Below are 27,267 nucleotides of genomic sequence, written 5' to 3'. Positions count from 1 at the left end.
CAGAGAGGAGTTAATTGATTTGTGTCCAAGCTCCCACATGAAAGTAGCATAGGTAGAACCTGGATTTCCAGGTTCAAATTCCCTATCATCAAATTCCCTGTTGTTCCTCTTTCAGAATGTTGGTTTCTATCAAAGAGCAATACATCTGTGTATAGTAATTATTGTGTCTGTTTACAGGGGTACCTCATTTAATTTCATTGACTAGTTTATTGAATTGAAAAAATTAGGATCTACCCTTTAAAATGACAAAGTAGGGGGCAGTTAGATGGTGCAGTGGATGGAGCACCAACCTTGGAGTCAACATGAGTTCAAATCCAACTTCAGACACTTATTAGTTGTGTGACCCTGGGCAAGTCACTTAATCCTAATTACCTCACCCCCCCAACAAAAAAAAATCCAAGCAAAACCCCCTGCCAAGACAGGACCATAAAACCATCAAGTAAAATAATCAGTATCATCTGACTGGAAAAATTCTGATGGCACCAGATCTAAAAACATGGAAACATACTTATAGCTCTTATTCCCAGCCTATCAGAATATGAAATAGAAATTATTCACTGTATCCTCCAAACATAGCTTCCCAAAAGGTCAGAATAAGAAGAAATTGGCAAATTGCAGTAGGAAGACTTTAGATTAGGGAGAGAAAAACTTTTTTTCTTTGTTAAAAAATTTATCTTAAGGAAAAGAAGAGAAAGGAAAGACAGTCCCTGAAGTATCTTTTTTAAAATAGAGAGAAAAGACTAGGAGAAGGCCCAACAAGAAAGCAGGACAAGCAGGATGCTTGAGAAAGCTTTAATTTGGACTTATTATACAATTAAAGAAAGCCAGTCGTTTCTCCATTGTCTTTTTCTGTTTTATGATGTCCATGAATATGCCCATTTTGGTTTTTTAAATCACAACAAAGATAAAAAGTAATAAAAATTATCTTTTCATTGTTACTTTGTTTGTTTGCTTTTTTATATCAACCTCTCTCCTATCCTTCCTTTACCCTCTCTTATTCATCCCTCATAACTTAGATTAAGGAGAGCAAAAAGTCTGATCAGCAATATACCCAGCTCTTCTTGATGGAAGAGATGTCTAATAGTATAAAAGCAGGATTTTTTGAAACAGAGAGAGAGAGAGAGAGAGAGAGAGATGCAATTTCCCACCTCTTCTTCAGGGCCAAACTTTAAACAGCATTCTTCTTTTGTGGGGAGAAGGAGGAAAATTTAATTCTTGGAAAAGGTTCATAATTCTCTTGCCTTCCCTCCTTGTCTTTTTCTCTCATATAACAGCAAGGTTATAGGGTATAGGGAGAATCAATGCGTCTTTTAACTCTTGAGATTTCAAGGTGGAGTAAGTTAGTTCTACGTCAGTTCTTCTGGGGAGTGGGGGACAGGGAGAGTGGAGAAGGGGAAGAAGGGAGAAAGAAGAAAGGGAATGAGAGATTGCACTGTGAGGAGTCAGTCACAAAGAAGGAGGTTCTACTACTTACTTCTCAAAGAATGAATCCCAGCCAGGGACAAAACCAGGCTCTCGGGTAAACCAGAGGAGGGTCATCAGAATGAAGAAAAATGCAGTCACCATTTCAGGGTAGCTAGAAAACAATAAGGAGACATCTGCTGACTGATCCTCAATCCTCTAATTCTCTCATTTCCACTGTTGGGTTCTGGCAAAGCATCCTAAGAAATAGAGATTCTGAGCAGCTAAAAGATTTGCCTAAAGTCACACAGCTGGTATATATGTGTTTGAATCCACATCCTATGACTCACATTTGATCACTTCAAGCCATATATATATATGTATATATATGTATATATACATATATATATATATATATATATATATGTTCCCCACCAACAGAAGAACCATCACTAACCATGACTTTGGTTACGTGGAAAGAATTGGTAAGATACATACTTCGAACCTTTTTGCAAGACTGCATTAAATATTTCCTTATGTAGTTAATACAAAACAAAAGTCTTTTTGTGCCTATAAAAGTAAAAGCATAGATTTACAGACAAAAGAGACCTCAGACCAAATAGTCTGGTATCTAGACCAGGGTTGGGTTAAATATGAAGAAGCTGAGTCCTAGACAATTGAAATGGCACTTGGGTATTAGGTGGCTTGGGTGCTAGGTGTTAAAGGTTCCATGACTTTAAATCTAGTAATTTTTTAAAAAGTTTTTTACAAGACAGTGGGGTTAAGTGACTTGCCCAAGGTCATACAGCTAGGTAATTATTAAGTGTCTGAGACTGGATTTGAACTCACATCCTCCTGACTCCAGGGCCAGTGCTCTGTCCTCTATCTGTGCCACCTAGTTGCCCCTAAATCTAGTATTCTTTCTACTTTACTCTGATAAGTCATCTCCACTGTCCAAAAGTAAAGGTGCTGTAAAAATGGAAAGAGGGATAATTCGAGATGGTGCCTTTGAGGGTATACTTTGTGTTATATAAGGGTGTTTGAGTTTCCTTTCTCTTGAGTTCTCTTTTCTCCAACCCCTTATCTGTCACCAGGTATGGGAATTTATTTAGAGAAATGCTTTTGGGATAATGGTAGTGAGGTCATCTGAATTATGGCTCAATAGTGTCTCTTGAATGCTTGGGCTGATAGTAATGGAAAATCCTTGGATTTAAGAGACTCTCAAGAACCAGCTTTGGGCAGTTGGTTTGGTCAGTGGATAGAGTTCTGAACCTGGAGTCAGGAAAAGCCGAGTTCAAGCTAGAGTGGGAGGACCTTAGTTTGAAACTAGTATCAAACACTTACTAGTTATAAGCATTTAACCTTATTTGTCTCAATTTCCTCCTCTGTAAACTGAGCTTGAGAAGGAAATGGCAACATTTGAGTTTATTTGCCAAGAAGACCTCAAATAAAGTCATGAAAAGTCAAATGAGACTAAAATGCCTGAACAACAACAATGAGACAGCTAGGTGGGTAGTACAGTACTAGTCTCTGAAGTCAAAAGCACCTCAATTCAAATCTGACTTCAGACGCTTACTAGCCATGGGACTCTAACCTAATCAACCCTGAGTGCCGCAAAAACCAAACCAAAAAAACCAAACCTTCTTTTATGTGTTATCTTCTAAAAGAGATAAGGTTGATTTTTACCTGATGTCTCCCAGTTTTTCATATTCTGCTTTAATCCTCCGTTCTGACAACTCTTCTCTTTTTGTCTTCTTCTTTTTACTCAAGGAACAGGTTTCTTTAAAACTGAGAAGGGGAAGAGAGAAGTCAGAAGAGAAATCAGATTTCAAATCCCTACATCTCTGTAGTCCGGTGCTTGTTTCTCCCTCTCTCCCATATATTCTCTCCTCCCTAGCCCCACTTTATCATTGAATTAGAATGGATAAAAATGTACTTATTAAGTTATTGCTGTATGTAAAGCAGTGGAGAAACAAGGCAGCTCACATTCTAACGAGAGAGAGGCAACACAATTACTGCAAAACATTTTGGAACACAAATGTTCCCACCTGTCTTCATGTTACATACCCCCACCCAAGTAAACATACTATGAAGGGTGTTTGGTTTTCCTTGTTTATCAATATGAGGTGGTAGATCTATGCATATGAGATGTACCGTGATGCTATAGGTAACTTGGAGGAATGGAAAGAATACTAGCCCTAGGATCAATTACTGCCACTTACTAGTCTCTAAGGTTGGGCAAGGCACTTCATCTCCCTGAGACTTAGTTTCTTCATCTTACAAAACTGAGGCTAATAATGTTCTGATCTCCTACCTCAGAATATAAAAGTAAGGAATGCATTTTTTCTAAGCTATCAAATAACATGGAAATGTGAATAGTTTCTGTTATTATAAATGGCCATTATCAATCACCCTGTTTTCTTTCTTTCATGGATGCTGGTGCTCTGATGACTATAAAATTCTGATTCAAGTTTATGGACTTTTTTTAAAAATAATTTTTATTTTATTTTTTCTCAATTTCATGGAAACAAATATTTTTAATATATTTCTTTGAAATTTTTAGTTGCAAATTTTCACCATTTCTCTCCCCATTATTTGAGAAGGCAGGTAATCTGATATAGATTATACATGTGCAGTCCTGAAAAACATTTTCATATTAGCCATGTTGCAAAAGAAAATGCAGATCAAGAAAACAAGAATAATAAAATTTTAAAAAAGCATGCTTTAATCTGCATCAGTTTAAACCTCACCACCATCATAAGTCCTTTAGAATAGTTTTAGATCCTTTGGAGTAGTTAAGTCATTCACAGTTGGTTATAGCATAATCTTGCTTTTACTGTATACAATGTTCTCCTGGTTCTGATCATTTTGCTTTGCATCAGTTCATATAAATATTCCTAGAGTTTTCTGAAACCATTCTGCTTATTACTTTTTGTAGCACAATAGTATTCTGTCCTAATCATATATCTCAATTTGTTTAACTATTCCCCAATTAATAGGCAGCCCTTCAATTTCCAATTCTCTGCTGCCATAAAAAGAGCTGTTATAAATATTTTTGTACATATAGATCCTTTCCCCTTTTTTTCCCCTGATCTCTGGGGGACAGCACTTTAAGGAGTCCCATGAGAGCTTCCCTTACAGCAATCCAGTGAAGTAGGCACTGTAAATATTAGTCCTCAGTTTATAAATGAAGAAATTGAGAAAGAGGAATTGACTTGCCTGTGGTCACACACTTAATTATTGTGTTGTATCAAATTCAGTGCTCTATACCCTATGTCATTCTATACTTTAATGTTGTGGACTTATGATAACTTGGCCTAGGTTGGAGCTTTATCTTTTTATGAAGTTAAACAATACTGCAGGGAGCACAAGGAAAACAAAATGTTTATGGACCTTAGAATAGTCTAAATCTTGCCTCAAATGCTTTCTAGCTTTGTGACCTGTGGCAAGTCACTTAACCATTTTTTGCCTTAGAATCCTCATCTGTAAAATGGGAGAATCATAGTTTCTACCTCACAGGGTTGTTATGAAGATCAAATGAAATAGCATGTGCAAAGTACTTTACAAACTTTAAATCAATGTAAAATTGCCAATTATTGTTATTATTCAAATGGATTTGTTAATTTAAAATGACTTATGTGTTCATTAATCAGGAAAGGATTTGGGGCCATGGAGTTACTTTATGTTTTCTGAAAGTCATTAACCTGTATTCAGATGTGAATCTCCAATTCACATAATTAATTTGACTTCCACTAAATTTAGTTTAAATTGTGAGGGTTCATTGTTATTGTTGCAGCTTAATTATTTCCAGTCAGGTCCAATTCTTTGTGACCCCTTTTGGGGTTTTCTTGGCAAAAATACTGGAGTGATTTTCCATTTCCTTCTCCAAATCATTTTTTTTTTTTTATAGATGAGGAAATCAAGCTAAATAAAGTTAAGTAATTTGTCCAGGGTCATTTAGCTAGGAAATGTCTGAGGCATATTTGAATTCAGATCTTTATGATTCCAGGTCTTGTACTCTATCCACTGACTCACCTGGCTACCGTAGTAAGGGTTCACAGAATATCAACCCATCTCCCAAAAGGAATCTCTGCTTTAATATACCAGACAAATGGTTCTACAACAGTTAGAAAATTTCCAGTGCCCAGAGCTCCCCCATGTTCCCCTGAGGCTAACCATTCCACTTCTGGGTATCTTTAATTGTTAGAAAGTTTTCCATATATCAAGCCTTTAGTTGCCTCTTTGCAGCTTCCACCTACAGCTCCTCAGCCTAAGCCTGGGGTCAAACAGATTGTGTCTAATTTCTCTTCTAGTGGCATTCATTCCAGTACGTTTATTATGTTCCTTCTGAATCTTTTTAGATCAAATAACCCCAGTTCCTTCAGCTAATCCTTATAAAACCAGGACTTGTTTCCCTTCTCCATCCTGATTGTTCTGTTCTGCTCATTTTCTGCCTCATCAATCCTTCCGTCTTAGTTTGTTGTCAACTCCATGTGATTCCCAGCTACAGTAGAATACAGTGGGACTCATCCTCTTATTCCTTCTATAGAAAACCTATCTTGAATCTTCTTATTCCTAGTAGCTCCTTCCCTCTGTTGATTATTTCCAATTTATTATTTGTTTGTACACAGTTATTTGCACATATTGCCTTCCCCATTTCCTGGAGGAAAGAACCTTTTTTTTAAACCTTTTTTTAGTATCCTTAGCAAAGAACTTAGTGTTTTTTAATAAATATTTATTGGCAGATTGACTCCATAATTTTAGTTCATGAAATAGTTGAGACTAGTATGGAGAATTCCTGGATCCCAAACCAATGTATTTTTTTTTTTAGTTTTATTTAAACTAGAGATGTCAGAAGTCTCTTCCTTGAGGAATATGAGCTTTCTCAGGAGTACACAGGACTGTGGCCATCTTCTCCTTAGTGCTTATCACGGAGGAACCATGCCAGTCTTTTGTACTTGAGATTTGATTAACAGGGCTTCTGAATATGAGTCTACTCACTTGCAACCCAAGAACAGCCAATGCATCCAAAACCAGCTCACCACTAGCATGATGAGGGAGATAGGAAAACTAAAAAGGAACCAGGTCCCAAAGTTCACCACCTCAGCACTCGGGTACTGACTGGAAAAGAAAGAGTTGGGTCAGTTGAGATGGTGAAGCTCTGAAAGACAAAAATGATTGGGATGATGCCTTAAATTATAGACTGGCATCTTCCAATCATTTAGACAACAAGTTTAGCGCTTCAGGATCTTTGTAGGAACTAGGAAGTAAGTAAAAAAATCTCCTGAGTAATCAAGATAAAGGACAGTTATTGAATCCTCTCTTTCTCTGTCTCTCTGTCTCTGTCTCTGTCTCTCTCTCCTTAGACTTGTGATTTCATTGGTACAAGGAGCTCCAACGGAAGATATTCCCTTGACCAAAGCAGATTGACTTAACTTAGTCTTAAAGAATTGCTTAGAACTGTGCCCAGGGTCACATAATTAGCAAGAATCTGAAGTTGTACTTAAAAGTTAATCTTTCCAGATTCCAAGGCCAGCTTTCTAAATTTAAAAAAAAAACCAATTTCATATATTTCAGAATTTTATTTTGGGCTGTTTCAGTTTTCAGGAATGTTGACTTAGAAAGAATGCCCAAATGGACCCCTGTGATGTTTTAGAGTTGGGCTTCTGAATTAGGGCTACTGATGGTTGAGATGTCCCTTTTGCTTGACCACTAGGAACCCACACTTTACTATCAATTTTTTTTTCTTCTCTATAAGGATTGGTGTTCACAACCTAGTCTAGTGTTTTGTAATCAAAGGCTACAGGCCTGCTCTGGTGAACCCTAATCTATGCCTTTGGAATCAAAGGTGACATTATTCTACTCAGTCTCTGCCTGTATAAAATTCCATGTGACTTACTTGTTGAAGTGTTCTAGGAAGATGAGGCTGGTGGATGTGCCAATGATGGTGGTCAGGCCCCCAATGGTGGCAGCATAAGATATGCTCAGGGAGAGACACTTGCAGAACATATGATCGTGTTGGGATCTGTACTTGCTTCTCAGCTTCGGGTTCCTAGGGTCAGGGGGCAGGACTAATAGCTGTTCCTGCCAAAGGAAATGTTCTGTACCCCTCCATCCCAGATTTGGCTGCCTGGTATAGAGGGCATCAGAAGTAATGGGGTGCCAGGGTCATACTCCTGCAAAGATATTTGCCCTTTACCTTCATCATTATTACCACCTTCATCACCACCATCACCTTCTTCACCACTATTATCACCATCACCAACCACAATAACTTTACTACTACTACTACTACTACTACTACTACTACTACTACTACTAGTTATTAAACACCTGTTACCTGCAAGTACTATGCTAGAAACTGGGAATACAGAGATAGAACGACACAATCCTTGCCCTATTCATAGAATCCCTGGACTTGAGAGGCCACACTGTCCAACCTGTACTTCAGGAGGAATCTCCTTACAATTTTCCTGACAAATATTCACCAATAAAAGCCAGTGGTAGAGTGGATAGAGTAGTAGACCTAGAGTCAGGAAGATCTAGGTTTAAATCTCACCTTAGATTTACTAGCCTTATGACTCTGGGCAAGTAAATTAGCCTCTCAGCCTCAATCTCTTAATCTGTAAAATGTGAGTTATTATTACTATGATTCACCATCTATTGGGAAACTTCCAGTGATAGTCAATAAATTACTTCTAGAGACAACTCATTCTGTTTTCAGTCTATTCTAATAGACTTCTGGTAAGCTGAAAGCCGCCTTTCTATAATTTTCACCTATTGTTCCTAGTTCTTCCCTAGGGGGTCAAGCAGAACAAGTCTATAAGCCATCTACATGTAGTTGGAGGGCAGTAACTACCAAGATTAAACCCATTCCATTAATTCAGGTCAGAAAAATTCTTGTAGGGTGAATACTAAGGAATATTTCTTGAAGTGCAGAACCAATCTGCCTTCTGATCAGAATGTACTTCTTGGTCCAGATAGAATGTAGAGAAGGGAGGGAGGTTCTTGAGTTGGTCTAGGTGACTTACTGTAGAAGTGTCAAACATCACCTGGTAACACTCTCCAGTGTGTATGTATGAACAGATTAAAATGTAGTTGGGAATAGTTAACAAAATAAATAAAACTATAATAGAATATAGATAATGCTGAGATGCAGTTTTCTAAGTAAATATGCTCCCCCAGGGATCTTTCCTAATGTATAGTTTAGTAACTTTTATTTCTATTTGAATTTGACATCATTGTCTTATGGCCTTATTCCTACTGAATTTGCCTGAGTCATTTGCTGATGATATATTATTCCTCTCTACCATATGTATCTTTTTCTTCCTTTTGTTTTTCCTTTCTTCCTCTCTATTTTTTTTTTCTTTTCCTTCTTCCCTGGTCTGTACTTTGGGTCTACCAGTAGCTCCCATAGGTATTATTTATTTCTGTTGGTGATTCTAAGACTTCAAAGGCTCCTGATCTTTAGACTAGAGCCTGGTCCAGAGAAGATTCAAATCTAACTCACTTCTCCCTTTCTCTTCATTCCCTTCCCTCTCTGCCCCGGCCCATCATTGGGTCAGATTGTAAAGGAATAGTTAGGCCACCTTGCTTGGAGCCAGTGCCATATACTTGTTTCAGGGAAGGACCTAAATTTGACCCTTCAAAGCCTTCATGTGGGTGAGGAAGAGGTTTCTCTATTCTACAGCACACAAGGGTGAGCCTCTTCTATCTGGGTAAAGAGGGCTCAAATATAACACCACTAAGTAGTACGAGACTTGATCTATGGTCTGCATGGATAGGGGCCTTCATGGAAGACAACTTGCTCTTAGACATGCTTCATATATCAAATAGGATTCCCTTACCTGAGGTGAGCGCTTGCTCTGAGGTTTCACCGACTTGATAGAGTTGGGGATCATGTGAACTCCATTCAGGTTCTGTAGGAACAAGAACAGTTAGCCTGCCAGGAAAATGAGGTCTTAGGGTACTACATCTCTTACACTTGAAATGTGTGTGGAAGATGTTTGACTGTGTGGAATCAGTGGGTTAGAAGCCAAAGAAAGTGACCATTTGACTAGAATTGCACATCTTTCATCTTGCTCTATCTTGCTAAGAAAAAAACACTTTAGTAACTTTAAAACCTTATATAAATCTGTTATTATTTTTACTACTGTAAAAATACTGTTGTTATTTCCAAAACTCCCTCTGGGTCAAGTTAGAAGTCTGGTAAAAAGCAATTCTCTCTCTTGCTGATCCTAATTTTTTGTAATTTTATTTTCTCTAAAGAAACTTCATTCTTTCCCCCCCCTTTAAAATAAAGAAAATTGGGGGGCAGCTAGGTGGTGCAGTGGATGGAGGGCCTGAATTTAAATCTGGCCTTAGACACTTAATACTTGCTTGTGTGACTTTGGGAAAATCACTTAACCCCATTGCTTTACAAAAACCAAATAAATAAAGAAATAAAATAAAGAAATCCTATAAACCCAGAGTTCTTTAACCTGGTATTTGTAAGCATTCTTTAATAATATATCAATAACTGTAGTTCAATATAGTAGGTTTCCTTTGTAAGCACATTTCTTTTGCATTTAAAGCCATGATTCTTAGGAGTCCATAGACTAGACTGTCAGATGGATCCATGTTATAAATTAAATTGCTTCAAACTCATAGTATTATATATATATATATATATATATATATATATATATATATACATATATATATATACATAATATGTGTTATGTTAAAATTTAAAATTCTGAATATAGTGAAGTTTTGTAAGTGGAATAGTTTTAAATATAGAGAAACTTGCTGCTTAAAGGGCTACTAAAACTATTTTTATGCCTATTAATGATATTTAAATGGAAAATCCTTTTTGGAATAGTAATACTTTCTCTTTAAAATAATTAATGCCACCATACCTAAGTGTATCTTTATTTTAAATTTGAACTTTCCTAACTCAAGTTTGTAAAATATGAAGTATTGTTCAATTGTATCTGACTCTTTGTAACCCCACTTGAGGTTTTCTTGCAGGAAATACTAGTATAGTTTGCCATTTCCTTCTTCATCTCATTTTACAAATGGGAAAACTGTGGCAAACAGGTGCCTAGGATCACAAATAGCTAGTAAGTGTCTGTGGTCAGATTGGAACTCAGGAAGATGAGTCTTCCTGATTTCAGGTCCCACACACTGTGCCAATTAGCTGCCCTTTTAAATATATTTGTAATTTCTTAGGTAGGGTCTATTATTATAAATAATTCAAGATTGACCCTATAGTCACAAACTTGCCAAGAGTTGGATGCTTTCCCCTACCCCTCCATTTTTGAGTGGTTCTTTGCCTTCTTTAGATAGAAGAAGTTGATGATCTTGAGGGCCAGGGGGATGAGCATCACTCCCTCTTTGCTTTATCCCATTGGCCAGATCCCAGAATATAGAAAGAATAAAAAGCAGTACCTTGCCCTGCATCTGAGAAGGGAAATCTGGGGTTGATGAGCTAGAAGAAAACAAAAAAATAGATGAGGGAGGACTCTGGACTAGATGTAATGGAATTTTAGGGGATCTAATTTCTATTTATTCTTTACACTAAATAATTATTTTTTAATTGAAAAAATAAACATTCCTTAAGTAAGTACTATGTAAAAGGCACTGTGTTCAGAAATGACTATAAATGCTCCTGCTATTAATGAATTTGTAGCTAATAGGAGGGATATTATCTCTGGACAAATAACTAGGGATGGGGATTGGACCTGTGATTTCACTGGCACAGGAAACTTCCTCTGTTAATGCAATTTTCCAGTTTTAGAGAATTGACTAGAACCCAAAGAAGTTAAATGACTTGCTTAGGGTCATATAGTCAGAATATTGAAGTCTTTCTGACTTGAAGGCAAATTCTCTATTATATTTAGCTGCTTCTTGATAACTATAAGTAACACAAAGAGTATAATATAAAATAGCATATGAAAAATGCCCAGGAGTCATATAAAGGGTGGCAGAAACTTTGCCCCCCTTCCTGGTGAAGATAGTTGTACTCACTCTTCATTGACAAAAATGAGCTCCAGAGAAGAGGGTCCATTTTTTTCACCAAGATCTATAGTTGGAGAGGAAGAAGAAGAATCTTTTGGGGCTTCAGGTGACACAGAGCAATAAGTAGTTCTTTAAGGATCTGAGCTTGGTGAGAAGGTATTTGAAGCTTTCAGTTATATTCATCATCATTCCTTCCTAACTCTTCAAGTGTCTTGGTGGATAGCCATTCTTTCCTTCTCTGCTCTGAAGTCCCACAGGAATAACATACATAGATGGGCAATGGATTGGACTGTGGACATAGTCCACAATATTTGAGGGAGGAGGAGGAATTTGTAGTGGTGGCCACAGGAGGAAGAAATGGGAATTGGCAGTTCACAGTCTCAATGGGAAGTGCTCAGGATTTTAGGAGGAAGACCGGAAAATAGAACCATCTAGGTAAGTATGTAAGTCATAGGAGTAGGGAGATATTGGGGTGGGGGGAGACCCAAGAGCTGTATAGGGAAGAGGAGAGTGCTAAAGGGTTAGGAAAACTCAAGTAAACTGTACTGATTGGCTCAGTTTCTTCACTGCTGGAGTTGTCAGGGGCCTCCATGACCTGTTCTTCTTCAGCACTGACCAACTCCTGCAGCACAGCCTCCACAATCGGCATCACCATGGCAGTGGAGGAGGTGTTGGAGAGCCACATGGACAGAAGGGTGGTACAGCACATGAAGCACAGCAGCAGCCTGGAAGGAAGAAGGCCACAGGAAAACTGAGATGTTTTTCAGGGCCTCGTGGTCCCTGAAAGAGGACTGTAATGCAATGTAGAACCTTAGAAAGATTGTTCAATAGCTTTTTCATTGGATGGTCCTAATCTATAGAATTTTAAAATTTTACTTTTTATTTTAATATTTTTCTCCCAATGACATGCAAAAGCAAGTTTCAACATTAACTTCCAAATCCTTGAGTTCCAAATTCTATCCCTTTCTCCTACCCTACTCCCCTTGTCCCCATTGAGAAAGTAAGTTACTTGGTGAAGGTTAAATATGTATAGCCATGAAAAACGTTACTACAATAGTCATGTTGTAAAAGTAAGCATAATCTCTTCCCTCCCCCCGACACATACACAAAGAAAGAGAAACCTCAAGAAAAATAAAGTGAGGGGAAAAAAGTATGCTTTAGCCTGTATTCAGACACCTGTATAGATAAGGTGTCACCTGTCTAGTAAATGATAGTACATATCTATTAGGCTGAAACTTGGAATTGCATTTCATACCAGAGAGCCAGCAAACATAATTTCAAGAATTAATGGTCTTAAGCAAGGCAAAGTCCTTCCTTACATAGATAATATTTTGATAACATGAGATTTGTTCACTAGACATGAGTCATATGATTCTCTTGTGTGTGAACACATGCAAAGGATAATTTTTAAAAATCCTCATGAAGGAGCTCAGTAAGGTATTACTATTGAAGTAATAATAACTAACATTTATGTTGTGCTTATCACTTGCCAGGTACTTGCTATAAGTGATTTGCAATAATACCATTTGATCCTTATAACAACTCTGGGAAGTAGGTACTATTATTATTATTCCCATTTTACAGATGAGAAAACTGAGGGGAATTGAAGTTAAGTAACTTTCCTGGAGTCACATAACTTGTAAGTGTCTGAGGCTAAATTTGAACTTGAATGTTTCCAAGACCTTAAATATAAAGAGAAAATGGCTAAAGTCTTTCAGTAACCGAGTAGAAAACAGAATCTGGAACCCAGTATGCAGTTTATTGTTTTTCTCACTGAACTACTGATCACTATAAAGTCAAATTCTTCCTGTTTCACTCTTCATTTACACTCATTAATGGGGAGGAACAGGACTATGTAAAATTCAAAAATCATTCTATTTGAGTTTTTGATGTATTATATAAGGTTGTGACTAGATGAGTATATATTTTTGTAAGGCATATATGATTTGATATATGACATTATTATTTGATAGACAAAAATATAATGTAATTTGGTGGAGTGGGATAGGCAGCATATCTAATTTCTGAATTATTACTTGGGTAGGCCAATGCTCTAAAGGTGTTTTGAGTAGGCTGACATCCAAATGATTTTTGATATTCCATAAGCTAATAATAAATGTTGGAGGAAGTAGGGAATGGGGAGTGGAAATGATCCAGAAACAGATGGATAATGGATCTAGGAGAATCTAATCTAGGATGAACATTTTTTTGTGGCTACCCTGCAAAAACAATTAAAAAGAGTTCAAAATTCTTTAGGAAATAATCCAATTAATATTTTCTATATACTTAGAAGATACTTCTCTTATTGTGCACATTTTACAAAAAAAGAGAAACAAGTGATAAAGATCAACTATTCAGTGGAAGTAGCAATGCTGGTTATCTGGTAGATCTAACATGAGGCAATGCTAGTGCCTTTTCAGGCATCATTCAAGTGTTTGTCTTGCTTGTCAATGAGTAAACAGTCTTTCTGACTTTAGAAATGGCAAAACAGAAAAAATGTTACTTGAGGGAGAAGGTAGTGAATTGTTGACCTTATACATCCTATGCACCCTCTAAGCATAAATATGAACATAGAATTTGGGCTTAAGAGTGGAAACTACTAACTACAGTTATGTATCCTAGACATTGTGTTAATTTTTTACACTATTTTTGTTACTTTTGAATTTATTATTATTATTATTATTATTATTATTATTAATGCATTATTAACATTTTCCTCCATTACCTTCTTAAGTCTAGAAATCATGGAAAGGAAAAAACCCAAGCCTTGATTTATCACTTTTGCTAATTTCTGAGGGGTAAATGCTTACTCTGAACATTTAACAATCATAGAGAGCTGGTCTAAGCTGGCTCCACTCCATCTCTGAATTCAATTCTTATGTGCCCAAGTTTTCTTCATGCAGAAAAAGTGTCAGTTTCATGACCACCTCAATGGTTGATTGTCATCTTGATGATGCATGTTACTGGTCATAATGGGAATAAGGTAGGAATGAGTATGGAAAGATCAAAACAAATCCATTCCCATTCCTAGAAAAATAGAGTGCATGTTCTAGACAATGTCCCAAAGGAGGAGAGGCATCACATCAATAAAGTCTGCTTATTGTAGGCAGGAATCTACAAGTAGCCTAAGGTCTTACATGCCGGGCTTGGCTCCTGCCATGATGACCATACGTAGGGCAATCCTTTTGTGTAGGTTCCATTTCTCCACTGCTGCTGCCACACAGATAACTCCCATCAGAAGTAGGGTGGTATTCTTAAAATATTCTGCAGCCACCTGTAGGGAGACAAGAACAGAGTCCAATCATCTAAAAGGATAAGGATTTCTGGAGACTTTCTTTTAACTTTCCAGTAAATATTTAGGAACTTGATTTGACTGATTTCTCTTCTCAATGGGAAGGGAGTTCCTTCTAGTTCTAAATCTAGATACTTCATAGAGAATTTACAGGACAACATAGACAAGAATATAGAAGAACCACACAGGATGCAAAGTCATGGATGAATTGTGAGCAGCACTGATGGGAGTATGTCTACTTATTCATGGAAGTGTTGAAATAGAGCTATATGTAAAGTACTATGCTAGAGTCTGAGAATGTTAATAAAGACTTTTGTTGTTGAATCATTTTTTCAGTTCAGTCTTTCTGACCCTTGTGGTTTTCTTGGCAACAATACTGGAGCGGTTTGCCCTTTTCTTCTTCAGTTCATTTTACAAATGAAGAAAATGACATAAATGAGGTCATGTGACTTGCCCAAGCTCAAACAACCAGTGTCTGAGGACAGATTTAAAATCTAGAAGATGAGGTTTCCTGATTTCATGGCCAACCTTCTATCCATTGTACCACCTACAGTGGTACAAGAATAAGAATAGCTAACATATATACAACTCTCTAAGGTTTGTAAAGCACTCATTTTATCATCACGACAGCCTGAGAAGAGGAAAATAAAAGAGGAAAATGAGGCAGAGAGAAGTTAAATTCTTTGTCCAGAATCACATAGCTGGAAAGTGTCTGAGGCTGGCTGAGTTCAGGTCTATCTGACTCCATGTCTACTGAGAGAGTTGCAACATGAATCCTACTCTCAAGAAAGTTATAATCTAATGGAGGATGTGAGTGATAAGTGGTAAAGACATGAAAATAATTTTGACACAAGGGAAAGTGAATAGATGCATAAGGGCTCAATATGAGAAATTCAAGGAGTGAGAGATTTTGTATGTTGGGAAAAGAATGAATCAGGGAATGGTTTTATGGGCAAAATGGGTCTGGAGCAGTGAAAGGACTTCCACAGTCCAAGATGGGGGGAAATGTGAAATGGAATGTTTCAGGCACTGGAGATGTCATGACCAAAAACCCAGAATTTGGAAAAGGTAGTAATGAAGGTAGAATGGTGAGTAAATCAGATTGATTGGAATGTAGAATACATAGAGGAGATGACATAAAGGTGGATTAGAGACATATTTTGGAAGACTTTGAATGCAATGGGAATTTCCTGGTAAATTTTAAATAAGAGAAGTTTTTTGACCCAAGAATAACAAGGAATCAATGAAAAATAAAACGTGAAACTCAGCTTAGGAATTCCAGATTTCAACCTATATTAGAAAGTGGTAACCATCAAAACAATCTGGTACTGACTAAAAATGGAGAAGTGATGGAGAAGTGGAATAGATTCCATAATAGTCTAATGTTTGATAAACTTAAAGATCCAAGACTTTGGAACAAGAACTCAACATTTGACAAAAATTACTGGGAAAACTGGTTCTTCACTAGAAGAACCAGTTTTCCCAGTAATTTTTTTTTTTTTTTTTGAGAATCCATCTTCCCTCTGCTGGTGACTTGAATGACTTAGGCCAACATCAAAGTGTTAGTCTCCTGAAGGAAGATGAAAATGTCATTGAAATGGCTTTAGAAATAGTCTAAACAACCATCTGAAGAGTCCTCTAGGACTCATCCTGCATCCTAGCATGAAAAAAACACCAGATAAGAAGGCAGATAGACTGAGGTTCTATTCTGACTTTGTATGATTCCTTTCTAATTACTAGTTTTATTTGTATACTACTTTCCTATACTCCTGACATGTAATTCAGTAGTATCAACTCTAGTTTATAAAAGACTGACCCACAGAGAACTCATTTTTTTTTGGATATCCAACTGATTGGACCATGCTTCTTCTATCTCTTGGTTCTCTGAAGTGGCTGCCTTCAAACTATTTATTTTGAAGGTAATTATCATTTTTATCTCAAAATACTGGCACTTTTCATCACAAAATACTGCTCTGACTCTGACAGCCCTTCAGGAAGTCCAATATAGGTATTAGAGGTGATATGTGGGCTATGGCTTCTGGAAAATGGAAATACCTAGCAGTCCCAAAAGCAATTGAATTTACTCGGGCACCCCAGACAAAGCTGAAGGCTATGGCTATGACTTAAGCATTCTCTATAGCATTTCTTCAACTCGTTCCTTCTCTTTCAATTTCACAGTCATAATCTTGATATCTAAGTTCCAATTTGCTAGTACCTAGAAGTTTTTAGCTTTCAGAACTGTGCTATGATTTTAAATCCAATGGTCTTACTGATTACACCAATGGGACCCTACCACCACCTGTCAGCAATGTAAAGAGAGAACTAGAATTGAATTTTTGTTCTTGGAATCCTCAAGGAGCTCAGTGTTGAGCTTGGATTGGTGAATAGAATATAGAGCTTAGACTCAGGATGACTTGGTTTCAGATTTCATCTCCAGTACTTACTAGCCATATGACTATGGGCAAATCACTTTGCTTCCCTGAACCTGTTTTCCTTTATAATGATATCTGGAATGCCTACTTCATGAGGCCCAAATTAATATTCAGTAAAACATTTTGTAAACTTCAAATTGCTAAATAAATCAGTTATTATCATTATTAATAATAATAATAACAATAATCTGTGAAGTATACCTACACTAGTCCCTTGACTATTGTTCTGCTACTGAACTTCATTGATTTAGGAAGAATTCATATGCAAGTCAAGTTATCATCCATAATGTCATTTGTCCTCTTCAAAAACAAAGGTCAAACAGCAATGTAGAGCTCAGTCTCTATACACATAGCTCCAAGAATCAATCAAGAAGCATTCATGAAACATGGGCCATGTGACAGATTTGACAAGTCAAAAATGAAAGTCCCTTTCTTCAAATAACATTCCACCAAGGTAAACAATTTCCTTGCCTATACATAAATATCAGATCTCTAGTATTCCATGTCACAGGGTACTGTCCTTCTTATCTGTTCAATATCTGTAGAATACAAAGAAAGCATGTATATCATAGCTGTATATGATAAAAATAGCTAATAGAATGGGTGACAAGATCCAAAATGGTCTCATCAGGATGGAATGACAGGTCAAAATAAGGAAATTCAGTAAGCATCAATGTCTTCCATTTTAATAATAAATAAATGTTAATAAATACATCCAATATTTAATTTCAAAAAATTATAAAATAATGGCTTAGGAAGATCTGATTTGACATAAATTCACAATGTCTTTGTTTGAATTAGCTAAGAAATGATTTTCTAAGTGGAAGCAATTAGGTAGTATTGATAAAACCATGTCCATTTTGGGAAATAATATCTCCCCTGTTCTCTCCATTGGTCAGACTATATCTGAAGTACCATGTCTAGCTCTGGATGCCACTTTTTAAGAGGGACATTGAAAATAGACTGTATCATGTTGAAAAAAAAGGTCAGACCAGGGTCATGAGAGATTTAGAAGTATAGACATACCTTGGATATATTGCAAGTTTTCTTCCAGACTACCACAATAATGCAAAAATCATAATAAAGTAAGTCACATGATTTTTTTGTTTCCCAGTGCATATAAAACTTATATTTATGCTATACTGTAGTCTATTAAATGTACAGTAGTTGTTGCTGAGTCATTTTTTTCAGTCATGCCTGAGGGTTTCTTGGCAAAGATCCTGGAGTGGTTTGTCATTTCCTTCTCCAGCTCATTTTACAGAGGGGGATACTGAGGCTATCAGAGCTAAATGACTTGTCCATGTGAGACTGGATTTGAACTTAGGAAGATAAGTCTTTCTGACTCCAGGTCCAGTGCTCTATCCACTATGCCATGTGGCTACCCATAATAGTATTAAGTCTAAAAAACAATGTGCATGCCTTAATTAAAAAAACACTATTTCTAAAAAATGCACTTTTAATTTTCTTCAAGAATGTTTCCTTTGCATTCACAAGATGGTTAATTGGTTGGTATAAGAGGCTTCTCTCAGCTTTTCACATGACTTGTTCACTAAGCTTAATCATTTTTAGCTTTTGATTTCAAATCAGAGACATGTGATTCTTCCTCTCACTTAAAACTTAGCAATCAATGAAGGGTTATTGATTGGCCTAATTTCAACATTGTTGTGTCTCGTGGAGAGAAAATGATCCAGGAAAGGTTGATCCAGTGTGCATTTGGGAAATATTTCCCCTTTTCTCCCAACTGGTCAGATAATATCTGGAATACTGTGTCTAGCTCTGGGTGCTACTTTTTAAGAGGGTCAGTGAAAAATAGACTCAACTATGTCAAGAAGAAAGTGATCAGAGCAGGGTCATGAGAGATTTAGAAGTACAGACATTTCTTGGAATTTATCATTAGGTCATTAAATATGGGCAGCTTGTGGTGCTCCAGAACAATTACAAGAGTAACAAAAAGGATAATTGATCACAAGTTACTATATAATAATAATAATAATGAATAATAATTATGAAATAATAATGAAAAAATTAGAAATATCGTGAGAAAGATCAAAATGTGACACAGAGATACAATGTGAGCATATATGCTCTTGGAAAAATAGTGCCCATAGACATATGAGACAGGGCTGCCATAAACTTTCAATCTGTAAAAAAAACACAATTATCTCCAAAGTTCAATAAAGCAAGCTATGTCAATGATATCCTCTTAAGAATCTGAAGAATCACAGAATTTTGTAATCTTAGATTTAGAAATGGAATCACGGTAATGTAGAATCATAGAATAGAAGCTGGAGGGGATGTTAGGGGCCATTGAGATTAAGTGATTGGCCCAGGCTCACACAGCTTAAAAAGACTATCGAAGGTAGGATTCCAACCTAAGCATTCCTCTTATCTATAAATTAAACCACAGAGCCTTTTTTTGAGGGCATCTTAGAGGTCATTCAGATAGAATGTAAAATCTTTAAGGGCAAAGACTAATTAGTTTTTATCTCTGTATTCCCAACACCTATCATATGGTTAGTGCTTAATAAATTCTTATTGCTCAATTGAAGTAGTCCAACCCCTTCATTTTATATATAAGGATTGCCCATGGTCACACAAGTTCTAAATGACAGAATCAGGATTTTAACGAGAATCTCAGATCTCTTTTCACTGTACCTTAGAGAAGATATTACAGTATAATATGATAACCAGCCTCCAGTATCTTAATTGTTGTTGTTCAGTTGTTTCAGTTGTGTTTGAGTCTTCATGATCCCATCTTGGGTTTTCTTGGCAAAGATATTGGAGTGGTTTGCCACTTCCTTCTCCAGCTCATTTAACAGATGAGGAAACTCAGGCAGAGTTAAGTGACTTGTCCAGGGTCACACAGATAGTAAGAGTCTGAGACTGGATTTGAACTCAGTAAGATAAGTCTTTCTGACTGCAGGCCCAGAATCCTATGCACTGTAGCTGTCCCCAGTGTCTTATTAAGCCTGCACATAGAAGAGGAAACAGTCTGGTTTTGTTTTTTGTTTGTCTAAAAGACATGACCAGAATCAGTGGATGGAAGTTTCAACAGATTAAATTTTGCTTAACATGAGGAAGAACTTTTTAAAGAATAGGCTCTTCTGTGGAACAATAAATGGGCTGATTAAGAGGCACTTAGATTCAATGGAAGTATTTAGAGAGAAATTTAAAGAAACTAACCATTAGTAAAGACACAACAGAGAGGATTTCTCAGGGGCTAACGGATAGTCAAGGTATAACTAACCCTAAAATTCTATGATTCTGTATTCTTCCTGAAGTGTTTTTTGATCCCACGTTCTCCTTCCTACACAATAATTGAGGATCCTAGTTACAGCTACTATAAAACCTGGATGCCCAAGTCATGTACTTTCTCTCAAATATAACAAAACCTCTATTTATCCTAATCTCAGACTGTCTGCTTCCTCTAAAGAATTCTGCTTACCATCATCTCTTCCCATTTCCCATGAGAGCTATCTCTCTGCCAATTTTTCTCTTTTATTTCAAATCTTAGCTAGAAATCTTCCTCCTCCAAGAAATCATACCAGACTTACCCCACCCAACTCCACTCATACCAACGACCACGCAACATTCATGTACAGTAGGTAGTTCCAAGCAGCTGCTACTAGTTATGTGCACTTAACATAACATTCATTCTAAAATAAATTTAAGTTTAATTCTTTTGCACTGATTTCAATTACAAAAAAAATGAAACTTTATTTTGGCAGAAAAACCTGATGAAATAACATTTCATTTAAGATCATTATGACACATTAAAATAAAAAATGTCAGGAAAAACTTCTGATAAAACATTGATTATTTAAAAATATTACAGTCTGGTATTATGGATGGATCACTGTACTGGGAGCCAGGAGATGTGGCTTTTACCTTCCTGGTTTTTCCACTAACTAGCCATGTGATCCTAGGTTTGTCACAATGTCTCTAGACCTCAACTTTCTTATTTGAAAAATGAAAGGTTTGGACTAGATGACACTTAAGGTCCATTCCAGCATTAAAATACTACAATTATATAATTCATACTGTACCACAATTCTTCAAGGCTTCAAGTGGTGGACATTCTCTAAGTGTCAGAGAGGAAATTGTAAGTGGGAGTTGGTTCTGAGGGAAATGGTCTTTGTAGGGTACAGACCTCCAACTGATCTATTTCAGACCCACAAATTATTGGTTTCCGGGTTATAGTTTCAGTTCCACACTTTCCTCTTCCACTTTCCAATTCCAAAGGAATTGAGGCTGGAAGTTGCTATACCACCCTCCCTGCAGTTTGATCCTTCTCATTAATATAATCACCTTCCTATTCCACTCCCAATGTGTACAAGAGTAAGGAGAAGGCTGGATAATTATATCTGGCATATAATTCAAATTTAGTCAATGCTTCAGATACAATTTATTAGCTGTCTGACTCTGAGCAAGTCATGTAACTTCTGTGAATCTCAGTTTCCCCATCTGTAAACTGGAGACCTATGCTGTCACAAATTTGTTGTGATGGTCAGATGAGAATATATGTGAAATACTTTGCAAACCCTAAAACATGACACAAACATTATTAAAACAAACATATTAACAATATCAATATTATTATTATTAATAATATTTTTGAGAGGTGAATGACATCTCTAAATTATTTCAGTGATAGTCCCTAAAGTGGGGACTCTGACATTTTTTGCTCTAAGTCTATAGGGCAGTTTTGGGGATGGTGGGGGATATCTCAATCTGCTTTTTTTCTGAAACATATCCTTGTAGTCTACAAATTTTTTAGACAGTTTGAATTGTTTTTCTCTCTGGAAGGGTTAGAATAATTCTAATCATGATTCACAGAAAACAAAGAAATCATTTATAGATTATAGATGAGGAAACTGAGGTCTAGAGAGGGTGACTTGTTTATGGTCACATTGTTAATTAGAGGCAGATCTTGGGCTCTTATTAAATTTTTTTTGACTGTTCTCGATGGAGTACCTGTGGATTGGAGATCTCTGGTGATGATATTGCTAAAGCAATAGGGATCTTGGGATTGTGAAGGTCGGCAGCTAGATTGATTAAACAGTGGTGCCAGCTGAGGTAGGCAGTGTGCCCATAGCAAGACTACAACAGAATAGAGGATCACTAGATTTTGTATTGATCTGATTATTGTGAACTGGGGCTGTGAAATGGGTGGTTGGTGTGGGGCACCCCCCAACCAGGAGAACTTTTTTTGGAATTATTTGTGATTAGGGACTCTTTCTGGATTTCTTTGAGGGAGGTCATGTGGAATCACTTCTGACTTTTCCATCTCCCCCCCACTCCAGATGTCCAATCAATTCTCTAATTCTTCCAATTTGGTCTTCACAGTATCTCTTTGTGTCTAGTTCCTCTTCTTCATTATCCTGGCACCTTCCTAGTTCTCTCATCTCTTTCAGGCTTTTTCCTACCTAATCTCCCTGATTAATCTTTGATCACATCATTTCTGCACTCAAAACCACCCACTGTTCCTCATTGATTATTACAATATAAACTCCTGATCTTGGCATTGAAGACTCCTTGTTATCTTGCTCTAACCTGTTGGTTAGTCTAGTCATTACTCTCCTTCCCATGATATATATACATATATATATATATATTATCTATCTATATATTATATGTAATTCTTATCCTGCCCTTGTTTTGTTTCCAAGACTTTTTTCATGCTTCTACCCTATTGAATAAACTCTCTTCTACATACGATTGTTGAAAATCTTCCCTTCTTCAAGTCTCAACCCAAAGGATAACCCCAATTCCTTCTCCTTCTCCTTCCCCTTCCCCCTTCATTCCTCCCTCAACTTTCCTCATAGCATTTTGTTGGTTCATTTCTGACTGCTATTGCATTCTATCTTTTGTATGCTTTTACTATAGGTATTTAATAAATACCTAAATGAATATTTAATAATATCCACATTGAAGTGAGCAAAGTGCTGGGTTTGGGGCCTCATGCGTTATCACAGATAGATCACTTGACCTCTCTCAGCCTCAATTTCTTCATCTGTAAAATGAGGACAATGCCTATCTCATATGGTTTTTGTAAGGAGCAAATAAGATGCTTTGTACATTTTAAAGTGTTTCTATAAATTCCAGCTGTTAATATTGAGTAACTGAATTGAATTGGGATATGTTGGGGCTACTTTATCTGCCCATAGTATAGGGCATGGTGCATTGCTTCTGGAGTAAGGACCAGTGTTCACATTTTACCTCTTACTTTTTTGTTGCTTTTTAGTTGTTTCAGTCATAGCTAACACTGTGACCCCATTTGGGGTTTTCTTGGCAGAGACAGTGGAGTAGTGTGCTCATTTTACAGATGAGGAACTGAGGGAAATAAGGTTAAGTGACCTGCCCAGGGTCACATAGTTGATAAGTATCTGACACCAGATTTGAACTCAGGTTCTTCTGTTGCACCTCTTTCTTATTTACTCACTCTTACTTGCTTTCTACCTCTACTTGGGCAAATAACTTAACCTTCTCAAGTCTCAGTTTACCCAGCTAGACTCCTATTCTCAATTTAGGATCCTATCATCAAATGTCTGAGTTGATTATGATGATGATGAAGAACTGTTTTCATCTGGGAAACTACCGGTGTGAGGAGAGCTGAACTTGTCTTCTGATGCTCTAGAAGGGCTCACCCTAGCATGCTCAGAATGGAACATTTCTCTGAGAGGAGGCTGGTTGGTACTGAGTGTTCTGCAGTATGAATGCAGGATGAGGGAACAACAGCACAGCTCTCTACCTCTGAAATCCAACTGTGTGTCCCTCATATTAGCATGGGCTCCTTAGATAATGGTAGAGTCCTCCTTTCAGCTGATGGGGGCCAGCTGGATATATATGGTCTTCCTAATTCTCATGGACTTGCCCTTGAGCTATTTGTAGAGAAGTCAATGAAATCCCTGAGACTATTGGGATTGGGGAGTTGATAGTTTGAGCAAACTCATGCTTCAGGATTTGAATTGAGTCTTTGAAAGAAAGAGGAGCACTATATTGTCTGATTCAACAGATTCTGTGCATCTGAATGTTTCCCTGATGTAGGTCCTAAAGGACCATTTTTGTTCTTGGATTGAGTTCTCCATATCCAAATATTCAGTCAGGTTTTGGGGCATCGGGTCAATTTTCTCTAGGCTCTACATTCTCTGGATTTGGTTCCTCTCTACCCAGGGAAGACAACGTGAATAATGGTATAAATAAAGACTTAAAAAAGGATACTATGACTTTGTTCTTTTTTGAGGGATATATCAGGAAGCATTGATTATTAAAAGCTCATAATTTCTTTGATTGTCCACTGAACTACTACAACTGTAAAAAAAAACCCAGCACAGTGGGAGTGGGGAGGAGTTAGATTCTGAATATAGGAGCTACAGGGTCCATAGGAATTAGATTTCCCTCGCCCCACAGGGGCTTCAGCTTAGATTGAAAGCTATGAAAGGCAGAGTGGTCCAATAGTGTCTTTCAGAAATTCACCATTCATTCCATTTTCATTTTGCTGCCTGGTTCTAGTAGAGCTAAGCAGTTTTCTTTTCTGGTTTCTTAGGATCATAGGACCATAGACTTTGGAGGCCATTGAATCTACTCTCCTCATTTTACAGAGAAGGAAACTGAGACAGAAAGAGGTCAAGTTACTTGCCCAGAATTTTGATATATGACATCCAGATTTAGAACTTGGGTCATGTTTTCTAGGAGTCTAATGATTCTTAAATCCTCCCTCCTTGCCCTGCTTCTCAGGACAACTGTTCTTGAAAACAGAGAATAGGATCATAGGAGCATTAAAACTGGAAGGGACCTTCTGAGGACATTGAGGCCAATTTTCTCTATTTACAAATGTGGAAACTGAAGGTTAGAGAAGTTAAACAGGGTCAAACCACTAGTAAATGTTTGTAGTAGATTTTGAACTCAGATCTTCCTGACTCCAAATTCTGATACCTCACATGTTCTCTTATTTACCAGAGACCATGCTGGCTTTAAGGTCCCTTTTTGAATGGTCCTGAAATGGATGGAGGAATTTATTGGTGTTTTTTTTTTTGTTTATTGATGATTGAGAAGCATCATAGCTCAGAAGATGAGACACAACTTTAAAGCCAGGGAGATCTGGGTTCAATTCTCACCCCTAAAGCATATTAGCTTTGTGAGCAAAACACTTAACTTTTTGTTGCAGTAGACAACTCTTTAAGATTACAAGATGTCAGACTTCCTATATGGATGGAGTTTCTTAATTCAGGATTTCTCTGCACTAATAAAGTCTTTAAAAAAAACTTTTCTTAGATTTTTGCAAGACAAATGGGGTTAAGTGACTTGCCCAAGACCACACAGCTAGGTAATTATTAAGTGTCTAAGGTCGGATTTGAACTCAGGTACTCCTGACTCCAGGGCCAGTGCTCTATCCACTGGGCCACCTAGCTACCCCCTAATAAAGTCTTAACAGGCAAAGTCCCTATCCCTTATTGATCATCATTTCATCTGGCACCCTTCTTAGGGGAGTCATTATCAGCTATAACCTACATTTTTCCTACAGGCCATATCTCCTCCTGGTTAGGGTCTAAGGTTTGGGTCTAAGTTATGTTGTCACACTGGGTTGAGGGCTGTCTCTAAGTGATAGACTGATAACAACAGTTGTGCAAGTTGAGAAAAGAGGAAGTAAGAGCAAGGTCAGGTGTACAGAAAGTGGACAGGGTAGAAACTGGTTCACCCAAATAGCTCAGGGTTAGATGAGGATGAAAATCCTAAGTTATGGCAAGTGATTAGAAAGAAAGAGGCATGTCAGGAGAATTAACAGGGCCTTGATGTCGGGCACCTTTGCTATCTAATTTTTGATATTTTCTTTTTGTTTTAACAAGAATATTTATCTCTACTTGAAGGTGGCCTTCGGGATTGAAAGAAAAGGTCCCTGGGAACAGCATAATAAGTTGAGAAGGTAGGGAGCTCTGACATACTTAGAAATAGCTATCAAAACTCAGACATAAAAGCCTCCCTCATAGAGACCTTTAGGTTATCTTTCATTTGCAATTTTTTTTCCTAATTAAATAACAGTTTTTGAGGTTTAGTTATCTAATTTCCTCCCCCTAGATTAAACTGCAATAATGGAAGATTAAAAAGCAATAAACCAGAAAGGGATCTTTTACTTAGTGGCCAAAGTGAGAATTTATAACTGAATGCCTAAGGGTGAGGGATACAGAAAAATGACAGAGAAGACCCAATCTGGTGAGTGCTATACACTATAATAAAATATAATAATGGATTAATATTATCCTGGTCTCAGACATGTGTTAGTTGTGTGACCATGGATAAATCACTTAACCTCTCTTTACCTCAGTTTATTCATTTGTAAAATGAGTATAATAATAGCCTCTACTTCCTAGAGCTTGAGATGATCAAATGAACAAATAATTGCAGTGGTTAGTACAATATCTAGCCCATAATCAACATCATATAGATGTTAGCTATGATGATGATGATTATTATTAATTAAATGGGTATAATAACATTACCTACCTCTCAAGATTGTTGTGAGGATTAAATCAGATTCTAATTGTAAATTACAAAGTAAGGATTATATAAATGTTGTTGGGGTTTAAAAGAGAGGAGAGTGAAACAAAGGCTTATCTTTTTAATACTGATCCTCTCCTGATAGTGTTGTATGAGCACAGGGAACCCCCAATAGGCCCTAATGAATTGAAAATGAGAAGACAATGGAGAGGCATGTTGTGGGTAAGGAGCAGACCACAACAAAGAATTATGAAGGAGACTTGAGCTAAGTATGGGATGAAGGAAATGTATGGACAGAAAAGATGGGTTAGTCATATGGCAAGAGCCAAGGATAAGTGATGGATAGCATATGAATTTAGTATCTCTGTGATATTAAGGGAAAGTGAGGAAAGCTCCTATTACCACCTTGTGGGAGGACATAGATTTGAATGACAGGAAATGCAGGCATGATTGCAATCTGTTTCTTTGGAAAGAATTCTCATATTGATGAGATCACACACATAGACACATATACACATACATGCTTATATATATATCTGTATATGTATGGGTATATGAATATGTATATTCAAAATGAAAAATCATACACTTTTAAAAACTGTATGATTTTTCATTTTGAATATACATATTCATATACCCATACAT

The 27,267-nt window shown here is 36.9% G+C and overlaps 1 protein-coding gene across 2 annotated transcripts in view; it reads right to left on the bottom strand.

Moving 5' to 3' along the window:
* The window catches only part of SLC13A4 (solute carrier family 13 member 4), a 49,441-nt gene that overhangs the window by 10,177 nt on the left and 11,997 nt on the right, over positions 1-27,267 (bottom strand). For both annotated transcript variants that reach the window (XM_074193613.1, XM_074193614.1), the window contains exons 3-11: positions 14,541-14,677; positions 11,950-12,128; positions 11,413-11,467; positions 10,834-10,873; positions 9,249-9,320; positions 7,301-7,485; positions 6,403-6,522; positions 3,088-3,189; positions 1,475-1,576 (exon numbers count right to left, since the gene is read on the bottom strand). In XM_074193613.1, coding sequence (XP_074049714.1) covers positions 1,475-1,576; positions 3,088-3,189; positions 6,403-6,522; positions 7,301-7,485; positions 9,249-9,320; positions 10,834-10,873; positions 11,413-11,467; positions 11,950-12,128; positions 14,541-14,677 — 992 coding nt within the window. The remainder of the gene's footprint in view (positions 1-1,474; positions 1,577-3,087; positions 3,190-6,402; positions 6,523-7,300; positions 7,486-9,248; positions 9,321-10,833; positions 10,874-11,412; positions 11,468-11,949; positions 12,129-14,540; positions 14,678-27,267) is intronic.

The sequence above is a fragment of the Macrotis lagotis genome, chromosome 7 (genome assembly GCF_037893015.1).
Source record: "Macrotis lagotis isolate mMagLag1 chromosome 7, bilby.v1.9.chrom.fasta, whole genome shotgun sequence".
NCBI classification, from domain to species: domain Eukaryota; kingdom Metazoa; phylum Chordata; class Mammalia; order Peramelemorphia; family Peramelidae; genus Macrotis; species Macrotis lagotis.
This window is presented reverse-complemented; position numbering and strand designations above follow the sequence as displayed.